This window comes from Agelaius tricolor, unplaced genomic scaffold (assembly GCF_023055355.1).
Source record: "Agelaius tricolor isolate 1412-34295 unplaced genomic scaffold, bAgeTri1.0.p SCAF_6, whole genome shotgun sequence".
Lineage (NCBI taxonomy): Eukaryota > Metazoa > Chordata > Aves > Passeriformes > Icteridae > Agelaius > Agelaius tricolor.
The window spans coordinates 41165432-41182631 of NW_027269266.1; the positions used below are offsets into that span (position 1 = coordinate 41165432).

General features: G+C 38.2%; 1 protein-coding gene across 1 annotated transcript in view; it reads left to right on the plus strand.

The window, feature by feature from the left end:
* COL6A6 (collagen type VI alpha 6 chain) overlaps positions 1–5384 on the plus strand; it is a 37607-nt gene extending 32223 nt beyond the window's left edge. Inside the window, exons 26-29 of the mRNA XM_071429911.1 lie at positions 721–1392; positions 2216–2309; positions 2516–2787; positions 4464–5384. Of these exons, the coding sequence (XP_071286012.1) occupies positions 721–1392; positions 2216–2309; positions 2516–2787; positions 4464–4636 (1211 nt within the window). The 3' untranslated portion in view covers positions 4637–5384. The remainder of the gene's footprint in view (positions 1–720; positions 1393–2215; positions 2310–2515; positions 2788–4463) is intronic.
* The last annotated feature ends 11816 nt before the right edge of the window (positions 5385–17200 follow it).

The window sequence follows — 17200 nt, forward strand, 5'->3', positions numbered from 1 at the left end:
TCCTCTCCAAACTGCTGCAGCATGGGTCACTCTTCCATGGGGTGCAGTCTTTCAGGCACAGGGTCACAAGTCTTGCCAGAAAACCTGCTCCAGCCTGGGCTCCTCTCTCCATGGGTCTGCAGGTCCCTGCCAGGAGCCAACTCCAGCATGGGCCTCCCACAGTTTCACAGCCTCCTCTCAGGCATCCACCTGCTCTCACATGGGGTTCATCCACAAGCTGTAATTAGATCTCTGCATCCCCTGGATCTCCATGGGCTGCAGGGGAACAGCTGCCTCAGCATAGTCTTCACTAGGGGCTGCAAGGGAATCTCTGCTCCAGTACTTGGAGTACCTCCTCCCCTCCTTCTCCACTAACCTTAGTGTTTTCAGAGTTGTCTCTCTCACATATTTTCACTCTGCTTTTCTATGGCCACAATTAAATCTGCATAATAGCATTTTTTGTCTTCTTCTTAAATATGTTATCACAGAGGCATGTCCACCATTTCTAATTGGCTTAACCAGTAGCATGTCTCTCTTGGAGCTAGTGGCATTGGCTCTGCTGGACATGGAGAAAGCTTCCATCAGCTTTTTACAGAAGCCACCCCTGTAGTGCCCCCCACTACCAAAACTTGGCCATACAAACCTAATACGGATCTACAGGACTTTGTGTGAAATTTTTATGAATCATTGCTTTTGTTGTATTGTTAAATAGTTCACTGGCTATTGGGTCTTCCTCTTTAGATAAATGCAATCCAAGAACCAACTGTGAGGTGCCTTTTTCTCCCCTGGTTCAGATGGATATGGATATAACTTACATCATGGACAGCTCTCGCAGCATTAGCAGTGAAGAGTTTCAGAGAGCCAAAGACTTTGTGAGCAACATGGTGGATCAGTTTGTCGTTTCCTCACAGCCAAACGAATCATACAGAGGCATCAGAGTGGCACTGGTGCAACAGGCTCCCAGGGGCTTCCTGCCTGACAGAAACCAGACACCTGTGGCCTTGGAGTTTGACCTAGTCACATACAGCAATAAAGATTTGATGAAGAAACACATCCAAGAGTCTGTTCACCAGCTGGAAGGGCCATCAGCCATTTCTTCTGCTCTACAGTGGACAGTTGAAAATGTATTCTTTAAAGCCCCCAGACAAAGAAAACACAGGGTCATATTTACAATAGTTGGAAGCAAAACAAGCACATGGGACAGAGAAAGGCTGAGAGAGATTTCACTCGGAGCCAAGTGCCAAGGGTTCACCTTATTCACTCTTGCACTTGGCAGTGATGTGAGTGACAATCAGCTGATGGAGCTGTCAAGCTCCCCCACAGATCAGCACTCACTGACACTGGGCAGGTTTTCCACCCCAGAGATGGCATATGCTCAGAGGTTTAGCAGGGCATTCCTAAATCTTCTACAACGTAAGTATCACACAGCAGCATTTGCTTCACTTTGGAAAAAAAGACAAATGTTGTGTAGAAAAAGGTAGTCAGTGTATATGTGCTATCATTCATTTCCTGGTCATAACTTTGCTGCTAATCATCCATGATTAGTTTACCTCAGATGCTGGACATTAATAAAAGTGCCAGTAATGACAGAACAGCATTCTATTCTAAAGTAGTCTTTTTCCCTTAAGTTTTTATTTAATGTGTGGCTTTGTGTACTCCACTTTCACTAAAGACAGACCATTCTTCAGCTAAGAAAATTGTCATGTTCCTGATTTAGGCCCACATTTCTCCTCAAACTATTGACAAGTCCAGATCAACTGAGCTGTTTATGCCTATTTAGGCTTTGGGACAGGTACAAGATAAATATTTTGCACATTTGACTTCAACCTCTCTACAGAGCAGACACAGGACTTACTTTTCAGGACACATTCATGAAGATGCTTAGTCTTAAATGCTTTGACATGGAAACAAGAGAATAGCAAAAAGGAAATTGCCACTTATTTAAAATCCTCATCACAAGCATATGCTTGGAGATGTCAAAGTTTCTATAGAAAGATAAATAGTGCATTAAAAAGTAAGACAAAATATAAAAGATTGGTTCAGTAGTCATTCTCATCTATCTGATCTCTATAATATTTTTCATTTTTCTGGGCATAGTGTCAGTCACTCTGGATATAGTGTGTTACTTATTGAAAGACGCAAACTCCAGTTCACAAAAACAGCCATGTAGTGGTTTTTATTAATCCTACTTTTGAGGACTTTAAAACTCACCCCTGCCACCTGTGCTTTCTCACAGAAGAAATGAACAGTTATCCTTCACCTGAACTTCAAGAAGAATGTGAAAACTTAGATCGGGGAGACATACAACAGGAAGCATCCATGACTGAAAGGTTGGAAATTGCCTATTGAACTTTTTGAGAACATACCTCTGAATGTAAGATTAATCCCTTTGGGTTAGTTTTTACATTCAAAGTAGTTATAACATAAATGGGATTGGGGTCAAAAGTTTTTTTCATGTTTTTCAGAAGGAATGAACCAGATGCATTTTCTAAGGTCATATTGGTGCTTAATTTTTTTTTCCCCCTCTCCTTGGAAGGATACCTTTTCCTGGAATGGCTGAAAGTGATTCCAGTCAAGTTTTAGAAGACATGGAAAAAAATGAAAGTAGAGTCATGAAGAGTATGAAAGAGAACACCAAGGAACCTGTATACACAGTGCCAGAAATGAGAGATGATTATGAGGAGAATGAATATTTCACAGAGGAAAATGCTAAAAGGGAAAAGCCTCAAGAGTGTGGAAAAGCTCAGGAGAAGAACAAGAAAAACTTAGAGACAACAGCAGAAACTAGAAGTGGCTGTAATGATTATGGTATGATTCTAGAATATGAAAATCTTTTTTAATTCAGTAAAAAGACTAAACTGTAAAGGACTCAACTGAATATTTTTACAAGATGAGGAATTTCCAGCTACATTTTTCCAAAGGTTTTAGTCATCATATGTTAGTATTTAGTCCAAACCTATATAGTAGTTAAAGATTGAACTACAGGTGTCATTATAACTTCAGTTTTGATTCATAACTTTTTGTAATAATATCATGCAAAGTTCTAATCCCCCTTACTAAAATAGTCAATAATTTTAAAATCCCCAAGTTGCTCTGTAATTAGTAGTTAATCCTGTTGCTAATTTAGCTCAACATGGAGGAACTAATTATATTTCTGCTACAGTCTGTTCCGGTAGGAAGAACAGGATCCATCAGCAGAGGTATCAAAAGATGTATTCTTCATGGTTTTAACTGTACTTCCTAATGATACATTTTTCATTGCAGATTTGCCATTAGACATAGGCATGGGAAGCTGACTGTGAGATTATTTGGCACCAATGTTTTTGTAACACTATTGAGTGAATTTTATGTTTAAAGTATAATTAGAGAGAAGTTATGTGAAAATAAATGAAAAGGTGTCTGCATAGATTTGGGTGTGGTAGTTCATTTCTACAGATGTTATCCCTTTGTTTTTCATCTCTCTCCACTCAAGAATGGTTCTGGAATTGTAGCCTCATTCAGGATGAGAGAGGATCAGTAACAGGAAGATATGTTACTGTTTATACTTTACTAATAAAATATTTCCTTTGATGAAGTAGTCATGGTCACTGCACTTAAGTAAGAAACTACCTAAGCCACTTATGAGAGCTGTATGAACTGCCTTCCCCAATCCTGTATTGTAATTAGTGACCCAACATTTTACTTCTAAAAACATGTAGCCCAGTTCCAGAACTTGCCTTTTGAGAGATGTACTTTGTGCTCATCTCTTGCTTGAGATTTTTGCTTTTCAGTTGATTAGGAGAAGGTTATGTAATTTTAAATCTTTAAGTTGTATCATTATATTTCTTTATTTCTCAGTTCTTCCTCTTTAATATTGTACTGACACCAAAGTCTAGAGCTGCCTTTCTGTCTTCTTTTGAGTAACTCTGAATTTACATTGGTGAAAGATCATTAGAACTGTTCTCACTGAATACCAGATTGCTACTAAGTATGCTCCTCTCACCTACTTTGCTAATTTATGCAATTTAAATCTGTAATACTCTTGGATTTGGCTAAGAGACTACCATGGATAGTTTAACAACCTATGTATACTAATTTATGAAATTTTATTGATGGATACCAGTATAAGAAGTTGCAATAAAGAAGAGGGGAATTATTAAAAAGCTTATTCTCCTAGTTTCTATGGACCAGGTATAGTTATTTTACAATCATTAAAAAACCCTCTTTTTGTTAGAAAACTAAACACCTTTTAGCAGTCCTATTTATGGCAATGAAAAATCTAGTTTCAGACATTCTTTCTGGGAAAAACAATCATAAAAAGAGGGTTTTCACACTGTCACTATGGAGTTCTAGATGAACACTTAGTGAATCTGTGTAAGACCTTGAACACTGCCTACTCCTTTTGTCTGACAGTTTGCACTGAATGTTATTTTTCCCTGAATTTACAATGCTGAGAAGGGTGGATTTTTCTTTCATTAAATCTGTCTCTTATTTCCCTTTTCCAGATGCATGTGACCTTGTTCAAGATAGTGGAGAATGTCAGAATTACATTTTGAAGTGGTACTACGACAAAGAGCAGAAAATGTGTGGTCAGTTCTGGTATGGGGGCTGTGGAGGCAATAAAAATAGATTTGAAACACAAGAAGAATGTGGATTCTTGTGTATAGAATCCTCCTAGTGCAGAGACACTTAAGTTAACTCTTCAGTTAAACACTATCAGATTGATGTGGAAAAGGCATTCAAAGAGGAAGCTTTACATACCCACTCAGCTCCCATGTTTCAGTTGAAAGAAATACTTGATTATAAAATTATTATCTGGTGATGTAATTGTGAAAATAAAACTTAGGCTATTTCTCCATTGATCTAACGTGTTGAGTATTGAGAAACTCTAATTAGCCAAGGGTACGCTGTTTAAAAGGCATAAAAATATTGAAACCTGACTTTTTTCCATAAGTACCAAAATGTGCACTTTCTGAATATACTGCATAAAACAAAGCAGTGCCTCAGAGATTTACATTAAATAATATCAGATGCAAGACACTGACATCAAAATGTTTTGAGGTGTTTGCTCACATTTATCCTGCTTGTAGAAAATATCAGAAAGCATTTAGATTTCAAATGACAGAATTCGTAGAACTTAATTCTCTTAAACGATTTAAAAGATTTATTACCATAGCATCATTCTTGGCTTCTTTTCTTTTTTGCTTCTTTTTTTTTATGAATAATCCAACATGTGAATAAAATCGATCATTCTCAAATTATTTACTTCTGCTGTTAGTTCTTAAAGCAGGTGTAAGTGTATTCTCATGATGTGGCTTCCTATTAGTAAATAAGCATTGGTCCCCTGTCCTTGTTACCAGATGTTAGACAAGTGCTTTTATTTTAGAGCATTAGATTTTCATGGCTGCTCTCAAGTGAAAGAAAAAATTCCTGAAGACATCTGATTGAGGATAGTAAATGCAGTGCCCTGCAGAAGGGTAGGACTTATCTGAGCTTTCATACTCTGATGACTTACTGAAATTCTGTTGTTGCCCATTTTATTGCTGTAGAAGTCATGGTGCATTTAATTTTGTCACCACAGGCCATTCTGCAGAGGTGGCTGTACTTACCTGGCATTTTGTTCTTCTGTGGATTCACTTACAAGATACAAGAATTGATCTAGCAGCATCTTTCTATATGCTCCCTTGAAAAAAAAAGAAAAAATATTAAACTGGAAGAAAAGCTGTAAAAATTATGCAGAATTTTTTTCTTACTGAAGAAAAAAAGGGAAATAATGACATATATTCTATATATGAAGATAGATGCCACTGGATATAAACAATATGTGCCAGCTTTCCTTAAATAAAATTTAAAATTTCCCTTTGAAAATATAGGCTTTGCTGATTCAGAGGAATCACATACACAGCAGTGAGCAAAATGGAAGGGCTGGTTATAATACTGACTCTATGGAAAGAAGGTCTTGTCCACTTGTAGAAGGAATCAGCAGGGAATTTTATGAATGAAGTCATTCTGGTGCCACTGCTCAGTGCCACTGGACCAGACATCTGAACTTCCATACGAACTGCAGTCAAAGGCAGCCAAGTGCTGTGCCACAGTTGCCACTGCCAATGCCTTTTCCTCAGCCCTTTGGTGGCAGAGTGTGGGGCACATTTTGCTTCCACTTGGAGGGATCATTGCACACCTGAAATCAACTGCCCCAGGGGTGGGAACAAAGCCCTGCTGCCATGGACTGATCCAGACTGCACTGGAACAGGGTGAAGATACAGAACACCTGCAGTACCTCAATGATACCATTGTATAGGGCAATACAGCAAAGAAAGTTTTTGAGAAAGGGAAGAAAATACTCAAAATCCTTTTGAGAGCCAGTTTTGCAATAAAACAAAATAGAGTGAAGGGACCTGCACAGGAGATTCAAATTTTTAGGTGCTTCTCCTGGCATCCTGATTACCCATGTTGGATTGGATGTTCCTCTGCACGTCACGCAACTAATCCTACGTAGAGTAAGTGGGTCACACCGATCACATAATGAGTTCAAATAAGAAACCTCAGTCATTCAGGAATCTTGGGAGTGATCATGAGCTGGCCAGGAGAAAAAGATTTTGGAATGTCACCTGAGGAGGAGGTAGCACATGTTGATAATACCCCACTAAATAATAAATCAGCAGAATGTGAGAAGCAATATGCCTTGTTTACTGCTGGATCTTGCCATCATGTGGGAAGGCATCAGATAAGGAAAGCCACTGTTTGGAGTCCCTTTCTACAAGCCACAGAAACTACTGAAGGAGAAGGTGAATTGAGTCAATTTGCAGAGGCCAAAGCCATACAGTTGGCTTTAGTTGAGTACTACTGTTGAGTAGGAAAAGTAGTCAACACTTTATAATGATTTCTGGATGGTAGCAAGTGCCCTGTGGTCCTGGCTGCAGCAATGGAAGCAGGATAACTGGCAGCATAGGGCTAAGCCCATCAGGGCTGCCACATTGTGGTAAAATATTGCTGCCTCTGTGGAGAATCTGATTGTGCAGGTATGTCATGTAGATGCTCATGTTACACAAGAGTCAGGCCACTGAAGTACGTGAGAATAACCAGCAGCTGCCAAGACAGAAGTGGCACAGGTGGATTTGGATTGACAATATAAGCATGAGTTATTACTATCTCAGTGGGGCCATGACACCTTGGGCCACCAAGGAAGAGATGCAGCATATAGGTGGGCTCATGACTGAGGAGTGGACTTAGACAGAGACATTATCCATGGATGTGAAAAATGCACTGCAATTAAGCAAGCCAGGCTGTTGAAACCTCTTTGGTACAGATGACAGTGACTTAAATGTAAGTATGAGGACACGTGGTAGATTGACTATATCACGCTCCTGCAAACCTGTGATGGCAAGAGCCACATGCTTAAAATGGTGGCAGCAACCACCAGATGGCTGGAAACATACCCTGTGCTCCATGCCACTGCCCATCCTGGGCCTTGAAAAGCAGTTCTTATGGGATAGAGTACTCCAGAAAGAAATGAATCATTGGAACTCATTTCCTAAACAATCTCGTAGACACTTGGGCCAAAGAACATGGCATTTGAGTGGGTGTATCCCATTCCTGATCATGCCTCTGGAAAAACCAAACAGTGTAATGGACTGTTAAAGACGACACTGAGAGCAGTGGGTGGTGGGATCTTCAAGTACCCTAATGAACACTAGGGAATGTGCCTATCAGACTGGCCTTGACCAGTCAATAATTTTAATACTGTGGAAGAGGATAGAATTCCTGTAGTGCAAATAAAAATGTGCTGAGGAAAACTGTCTGGGTTATTCCTGCCTCAGGCAAAGACAAACCCATTGTACACTAGTCCCAGCAGCTAGAAAGGATTGCTGTGGTTTAACCCCAGCCAGCAACTAAGCCCCATGCAGCCAAGGATGAGAATTGTGAATGTACAAGGGAGAGAACTCAGAGGTTGGGACAAAGGAAATTTAATAGTTAAAGCAAAAATCATGCATGCAAGGAAAGCGAAACAAGGAATTCATTCACCACTTTCCATGGGCAGGCAGTTCAGCAGTCCTTAGGGAAGCAGAGCTGTCTTATGTGTAATGGCTATTTGGAAGATATATGGCATCACTCTGGACCTTCCATTTTGATCTTCTCCAGCTTTAGATGCTGAGCATGTTGCCATGTGGTATAGAACATCCCTTGGATCAGTGGGGGTCAGCTGTTCCAGCTGTGTCCCCTCCCAGTTTGTTGTGCCCCTTCAGCTTTTGTGATAGCACAGCAGGGTGAGGCCTTGACTCTGTGCAAGCACTGCTCTGCAATAACCAGAACATCCCTGAATTATCAACACTGTTTTCATCACAAACACAAAGCAGACCTCCATACCAGCTATTGTGAAGAAAATCATCTTTACCCCAGCCAACAAACACCAGAACATTCTCCACCCCTACAGGTCATGAGCTGACCATGTCTGGACACCAGGTGACCACAAAGCCACTCCTCATACTCTTTCCCTGCTCTGATGTGAGGTCCCCTCCCAAACAGTGCAGTCCTTTGGGGAAGAGGCTGCTCCACACTACAGAGTCACCAGTCCTGCCAGAAAATCTGCTCCAGTATGCTCTTCTCTCCAAGGGACCAACTTTCTTATGTTCTGTCGCAGACATCTTTTATGCAAAATCCTTTCCTTAGGATTTTTCCTCCTGAGAAGCTGAGAGGCCTCAGGAACAAAATGTAAACATTGATTATCTGCTGCTGTGGAATTCCACAGGTGGATCTTTGATTGGCCCATCTTGGATGTTTATAATTAATGGCCAATCACAGCCCAGCTGGCTTGGACACAGAACCTGAGCCACATACCTTTGTTATCATTTCTTTCTATTCTATTCTTAGCTAGCCTTCTGATGAAACCTTTTCTTCTATTCTTTTAGTATAGTTTTAATCTAATATATATAATAAAATAATATCAAGCCTTCTGAAATATGGAGTCAGATCCTCATCTCTTCCCTCATCCAAGAACCCCTGTGAATACCGTCACAATGTTCAAGTTTTTTGGTCTATTTATAGACCAAATAGATTCTCTGTGCCCTTTTAAAAGCCCTACATAAAGCTGCAGTTCTGTAGATGGATTATGTTATAGTTGTCATCAGCCATTCTTACCCGTCTCACCTCTTTCCCTCAACTAGGACAAATATTTGAGCAAATCTTGAGTTACTGTGGAAATCTGGTTGCAGTCTTTGATAGAGTTTTGTAAAGGCTGATAATTTCATGCCTGGATAGCCATAGTCCAGATCTCTTTCAGGCCTGTCAGGTGAAGGAACTGTCCAAGTGCCTGAAGCTGTTTTTCATGTTGTATCAGGCTGTCCATCAATGACAAATCCAAGAGTTTTCAGGAGCCGAGAAACTGGTTTGACAGAGTAGCACCACTCTGGGGTCCTTGGTCAAAGGAGGTTTCTCTGCAGATGCAAGTTCTTCTAGGTGACACCTTCTGCTCATTGGTATCACCTTTGCTTTGCCAAGGTCAATGTTCCCTGACTGTTTTACCTTCAGAGAGTGCTCTATGTGCTCTTTCCTGCATGGTATATCATCTGCTCTTGGGACCTGACCTTGCTCAGGAGATGAAAGAAGAAGAAAGTTTCCAAACAGTCTCTGAACCTCTGGGGCAAGTCTTTGGCAGCCTCATGGCAGTGCTGCTCTCCAGCAATTGTGCAGGACAGCCTGTTAGCAGGTGTACATCACTGTATCTCTCACAGCAAGCAAAACAAGAGATCCCAACGACTTCAGAGACAGCAGGCATAGTCCAACTCACATCAAACCTGGATGCACCTTCTGGACAACAGACACCTTTGCCACGTACATCCTCTGTTTCCCGAGTCAAGTAGTGTAGTGAAGCATTTTGTATGACCCTTTCCCTTTTCTGCCAAGATTGCTTTCTTTCTGGGTGAGTGCATGTTTCATGTTCTAGGAATGTCCGTCAGCATTTTTTAAGATCTTAGGGAAAATCTTTTTACTTCCAAATCCCATTCTTGCTTTCTGAAAAAAAAAAAAGTAAATAAATAAGAAAAAAGAAAAGCCTTACCTTTTCAATGTGTCTAATGGAAGATCATACAAGTTTCATCTGAGAAATATGGTATTTGATTGTGAAAACCAGACACGGCTTGATGTCTTCTTCAAATTAAAACACTTTGAAGAAGGCTGTGTATTACACCTTTCCAGACATTTATTGCTAACCTTTAGAAATAGCTGACAACACAGGAAAAACCAATTAACGGCAATCTACAGCAAGGGAGGTCAAGGGTTTACTGTAATAGAGACATGAAGGACAATGTTCTCTAGCTGGATCCAAGGGGAGAATACCATATAATTCCTGTTCTTTAATTAGTTTTCTCATCTAATTTAATCCACAGCTTTAAGTTCTTAGATTCTCTTATCTTTTCGCTTTCTTTGGCAAGAAATCTCTGAGGTGCCACAGAATTCCCAAGGCAAGGCAGTGCTAGCAGCCACAGCCCCAAGAAAGGGCACGTCTGAAGTGCCATCAAGAGCCAACTCTATAACTACAAAAATTGAAGTTGAAAGTCAGAACTGCCAGCACTTGCAAAAAAGATGTTCTCTTAGTTGAAGACCATGTTGCAATTATCTTATCCCTGTTCTTGTTCTGCCTCCCTATCTCAGCTGTGCCTAGATTGCCCCCAGTATCTGTAATGAAGTGGTGGAGACTCATCCAGAGTCCTTAGATCAGCAGGGCCTGAGCTCATGAGGAAGTTAGGTGCTTGGCTGTAGTCTTGCTGAGGTTTTAAAAGAGCTTTATGTCCAGAAATATTGCATTGCAGTAGTTGGCACTGCCAATTGTTTCCAAATGACTTGAATACACATATACGTGTTTTTATACACACATCTTTACTAATAATCTTGCAAAATAAATGTTTTCTTCAAGTGTTCTGTCATCAGTGAACTCATAGGAATGGATTCTTCTCAACTAAAATAGGTTCACATAAATCAAATATTAGAGCACAGACTTGCTCCCACTAAAATTAGTGGAACTGAAGTGACCACTCAATATTCTGTAAAAAGATTTTCATCACATATTACTTTAAAAAGAAGATGAAAACCTTTTTTGGAAAATAGTGGTATAGCAATATAAGATACCCAGCCTTCCTGAAATCACAAACATGCCCATTTATTAAGGGCATTTATTAATAACTTCAAAACACATTTTAAAAAATAGTTACTGTTTGATTAATAGGTGGCTAGTTAAGTGTTTTCCACTTTCCTTCAAACTGGAGAAAAAATCATGGTGCACCTAGACTTTGATAGAGCTGGCTCTTCCTGTTACACATGCATGGTTAAACCAGATTCTTCAGCTTTCTGACTGTAGCCATTCTTTTCATCCCCCTCAGAGAGGATCCTCAGAGAAAACCACCAGGACTAAAAGGAAGACAAGGTAACAGGGGATATCCAGGTAAAAGAGGTCTAAAAATTAAACAAAAATTCTGAAAATCCTGTGTAATTGTGATTTAGAATAATTCTTCAATGTTTTTATTACATGTTTTTCCATCTTTTGCCATCATTTTTCTTTTAATGGATGCAGGGATTTGTTGGAAAAAGGGTACAGTATTACTCTAGACAATCTTAATCTGTGAATGCAATATTCTTTAGGGTTCTCTCTTGCAATAATTGAAGATTTTGAGAGTTTTGCAGAGATGTCAGTGAGTATTACGTTAATGTTACTTTTTTTGAAAAGTAACATTAACGTAATACTCTTTTTTTGAAGCTGTGTGCTTTTTTTGAAGCTTTTTTTGAAGCTGTGTGCAGATATCTATTGCAGTGCCCAGTTTGTGGTTTTGCCTAGGAAACACATGGGAAATCTGGAAATCTATCTGCAAGCATTAATTCCTGTATTCCTGTGTTTAGGGGTTTTTTTTCTTCCTTTTTTTTTTTTTTCTGGTTGGTTGGTTGGTTGGTTGTTTATGTAAAAAATTCATGCACATGTTTATTTCAGGAACAATGGCAAAGATGGGGGTGATGGAATTAGAGGAGAAGAAATACATTATTTCCTTTCTATTGCCTTCTTGACCTCAAAGTTGCTGAGTGGTAAAAATGAAATAATATACCATATTTTGTCTCTAAGAGATCTCTTGGGGTTCCTGGAAAGAAAGGAGAAAAGGGTGACTTTGGATATCAGTAACACTTAGTCATCTTTTATTGGTCAGGGTTTGGGTTTAAGGACAATAGTATGGCTATTTCATGAAACTGTCCCTGTGAGAAATGTCTTTAATAAACTCTCAAGCACAAGGCACAACTTTGTACCAAAAAGTTATTTGCACTTCTTTTTGTTAGAATTTCTGTCAGAAGAGATATTATAGGACATAAAATACTTTTTGCTCTTCAGAAAAAGAGCAAACTACTGATGAATAGCCAGTGGGTAGTTTTGAAAATGGGGTATGCATTCAGTAGAAGAGGCCAGTGTAGGACAGGGGAAAAAACAGATAAGATTGTTGTAGTAGTCTTTATCAGGAGGTGGTTTGTAACACATGTGCAATGCTCTAAACGAACTGCTTGGTACCTCACTTCCAGATAAAACTTTCTTACCCTTTCTGTCCTTATAGAAGTGCTGAAGGATACACAGAGCTATATATGTTCCAAATATTGCACAGATAAAACTGCAAGTTTTAGGTATTTATAGCTTGCATGTAATTATTGTTAGATATATAAAATTTCTTTTTTCATTTATTTGTGTCAGCTTCCACCACCAGGCCTAGTGCTTAGCAAGTCTTTTCTGGTGACTACAGTATGAAATGATTTTTTAATGTCCATACACAAGATTTTATTTCAAGAGTATTACCACTGTATAATTTCAGGATTACTGACTTTGAATTGTTTTTGCTGTGTGGATTGCTAGTTCTTTCTGTGTCTGCAGTGTTCAATGCTTAAATCAGACTGAATAGATAGATCCTCTGGAATCTTCATTGACATCTGTAAATGCAAGGAAGTATGTTACACATAGGAGAAAAATGTAAAGAAAAAGTTAAACCTTTTTGATACAATGGATCCTGACATACTATCTGTCATTATCTGACATATCCTGTCTGTTAGGTCACACAAAAAAGCCTTAACAAGAAAAAGATTTGTTGTCATTTAGCAACAGAACAATTGCGAACAGCCTGGTTACAGTGGCTTGCAATGAAAAAAGGGATACAAAGGATCTTTAATATTCACAAGTGGAAAAAACCCCTCAGATTAATGATTTGTGTGTGTTAACTGAACTTTTTTGTACATGTTGATTTTTACAGTCAAAAAGGACAGAAAAACCAGGAACTAAGAGTCTTCCAGTAATGAATATACTGAAAGCATGCTATGTTAATTATAAGGTACTGGATGTGTAACCAGCTGAGGATTGAAGTCTGAATGTTTTTCATAACAATATTTTTTCTTACAGTAAGCTAAGACGGAAAACAAGATGAAAGGTCACAGATTTGGTCATACAGAAACTATCAAGTATGAATTGATGCTATTAATCTAATAATTATAATAATTTTTGTTCCTAGGAATTCCAGTTATTTCATTAGTGAAATGAAATACCTTTGCTCCTTGGTCTCCTTTCTGGTTGTGTCTCTTGCTCCAAGTGCCGTGGCACAGGGGCTTTTGTAAGGACTTGCTTTCAAGAGCTGTTGGAATTTTCATAGGTGTGTATTTATCTTTTTGTTGTTCATGCTCACACTTCCTGCAGCCTTCATGGCATTCTCAATTATTCTGTATAATTGTGGTTTAGTATTTAATTTAAAACCAGAGTAAGTAAACTGATTTTCACTACCTCATGGAATAATTTAGCCAGACAAAAGACTGAAATTTTTTTCAGGCTGAATGTGAAGTATGAAACCCCAATCAATTCTCAAAACAATGAAAATTGCATAAATAGGACTGATCTATGTAATTGGTACTACACTTTAGGCTTCAAACAATAAGAATTCTTAACATCTGTACTCTCTGTGGATGCAGAGCTGTCACCACAGAAAAAGCTGGTTCGCTCTTCTGAACACCATGCTTTGGTGACACTGTGGGCAGATCTCTGACCCAAAGCTTTCTGGTAACTTGTCATTTTTATATGGGATAAACAAGATTAAGAAGTACTTCATGTTTCCACAGTTTTCTGACTGATAGGCATTCCCCCATGGATACAGAAAATCTGCCAGATGCTTGTTCTTGTTGATATCACTGGACATTTTCAATGTTCTGTGCACAGAAATTGCCTGTTATTATCTTCTCCAAGATTTGTGCTTACACAGCAATTAGGGAGCAATTAGAAGTTTTGTTAAATAAATTGAACTGACAGCTCTTCACTGTTCTCATGGGAAATCAGTGTGTGCTTCAGTAAACAAGTAGATAAATCACACTTTGGCAAAAGCCCACTTCTGCCACAGACAGTATTACTTGGAGAAAACACACCAGTCAACAGGATAGTTGTGGCAGATTAAAAGGAGGAGTACTTTCAGTTCTGTGAAACAAGATGTTGCAAGTCTTTTGTTATCTTATGATGCTGCAGTAAAGTAACAGCTGCATCTCATTTTCCTTTTCTCCAGTAAAAAATTATTGACTAGTCACTGTGCAAAATTGGTTTGAGTTTTTTACACAAATCTATGACTAATTTTTTATTCCATATCCTTGTGTTTCAGGGGGAAAATGCTGTCATAATTTCTTGAGAAGCTGTTTTTTTTTATTAGAAGAACTTCTTGTCAGATTTTAATTGCATTTTTTCCAGCTAACTAGGGTAAAGCTGGGGACAAGGGACTTGCAGGAGAACTAAACTTTTTCAGACTAAAAATATATAGAGGCAGAATGACAAGTACATAATCATTGATACTCTTTAATTTTTTTAATAGATTCCTTCTTTACATGTGCTGATTTCACACTTGCATTGATTTTTAAATGTTATGTCTCTCATTTGCAAAAGCTGTTAATACTCTGTCTTTGTGTAAGTCACACTAAACAGAAGCAATGACCATCTCTGAATATCCTACTATATGTGCTCCAATTCATCTTCCTTTCTTGCCTTTTAGGTAAAAAACTGCTGTAGAAGAAATAAGCTGGTTTAAGAGCAGTGAGATGATCACTTTTATTTCCCCTTAAGTTCTTTGTCCTGGTTTTTTGTGGCTTCTTTCTCCCTTTTCTTCACAAGCTTTTGCATGGCTGAATAGTAATTTCAGATGTTCTCTGCAATGACAGGGACTGACAAGGGCTGGCTGCTCCCTGCTGAAGCATGTGCTAATTTTATTTTAAGGACTGTATTTTTAAATGGACTTTGAACATATTGGATGAATAACTCAGTTAACAAAAATGAGCTGAACTACTAGAAGAAAATTGGTGCTTTGATGTTATCCATTCAGGTTGTCTTATAAGTGAAAATGGTGTCAGACCTTAAGTTCTTCCTTCTTATTTCTCATTTACCATTAATTCAGCATGTTGAAAATAAGACAAGAAGGAAAGAAATCTGTTAATTTCCAATAGAAAATAAAAAATTTATATTGCCTCTATATGTTGTTTGAATAGCACATATGTACAGTGCTACTATTCATAGAACTCTTCCAGGACCTGCTGGTCTGGAAGGCAGTTGAAGTGACAGGGGATCTCCAGGATGCAGGGTAAGACCTAGACTCCAAATGTTTTGCCATTACTGGAAACTATATTTGTTCTTTTTCATTTTTAAGGGAAAATAAGCAGTGAAACAGAACATTTTCTTCCTGTTGTGGTGGTCTGGAGTAGTTATTTGTGCAGTGTTCTGATGACTTCCAATGATGTATTGCCCATATATTGTAAATTGCATGACTGTATTACCTTGTGAACTTCAATATTTTATTAAATAAAGGAGACAGGGAATCCATCTGTATGCAAGCACAAATCAGGTACTTCTGAATGCAGGTGGCTAATTGTATACTTATAAATGTAACTTTCAGAGGTCACCATCTAAATGCATGATTTGTGCACGTTTCAAAAGTGTACCTGACTCATGCTTTGAGCCTCTCCTTTTAAGTAACACAAAAGAGAATGATTACTGTAATTTTTGCTTGTCAGTAGCACCATAAATTTTGCAATTATGTGTTTCTAACAAACTCTTTACAAGTGCTATTGTGGGACTTCAACAGTATGTATCTTTAGTCTCAAATGAAGGAGGCTCATTTTAGAAATATTTATTTCCTCTTTGACTTTCAGCTTTGCAAGTTCAACACGGTATAAATGACAGATTGGGTTCGTTTTCCACTCACTAATTGTTACCATTGCTAAGAAGTCTGCAGCTCTTGCTAAGGTGGTATTTTCCCTGTACTTCTTTGTAGAGATGATATATTGTGAATTTCTTACACCTTCAAAATAGGATTAAAGGTGAAATGAATTGCAACAGTCATGTTCAAAAATTCTTCTAACTACTAGAGGTTGGTCCTTGCAAACAAAGAAACAGAGGTTTTCTCAACCTAAATGGAAAAAACATTATATATCTATATGTATATGCACATATATGTGTATATGTGTGTATATATACTTATATATAAAAATATTTAATTAAAATAACAGATAACAGGTAGTAAAACCTTCAGGTCTATTGTGGAATTTCAGTATCCCAAATCATAGTAGACATGAAATAAAACATATAAAAATGTGTAATGCAAATAACTGTTGGCTTTGATTGGTTTTTTCCCCCATGATTAGTAAAATATCTGAGCAATTAACTGAGATGAAGACAACATAACTTGTAATTTTTTCTATTTTTTTTTAGGGGAGTAAATGACTGAATGGACAAGCCTGATTTTCTGTACATATCTCAAGCAAAGTCCATGTTACAAACACACACAATACACCACCTCACCAAGTACTCCTGTGCTCATATATGGCTTTTTGTTCTTGTCCATGTGAACTCATTACCTACATCTACAAAGACAGTTCATTACCTACATCTACAAAGACAGCTATAAACATTCAATTGTGTTTTGATATTGTAAAGCTGAGTAATCCCTTTCTTCCCTGATTTACTAATATCACATTGGTTCTGTGTTCAGCACTCCTGTGAATGTATGATCTTAGCAGGCAGGTGCTTGAAAAATGATGTTAGGGCTGAGAATGCAAAAGTATTTTTTTGCTTGTTTAGATTACTTTATTTTACTGAAGTTACTGTAGCATAATTTATTAGAAATGTTAAGTGTCTTGGTATCCAGTGGGTCCAGTTACCATGAGGTAAGTTGGCACTCTTTTTCCTGGTCTATCTATCCTATTTCCTTAG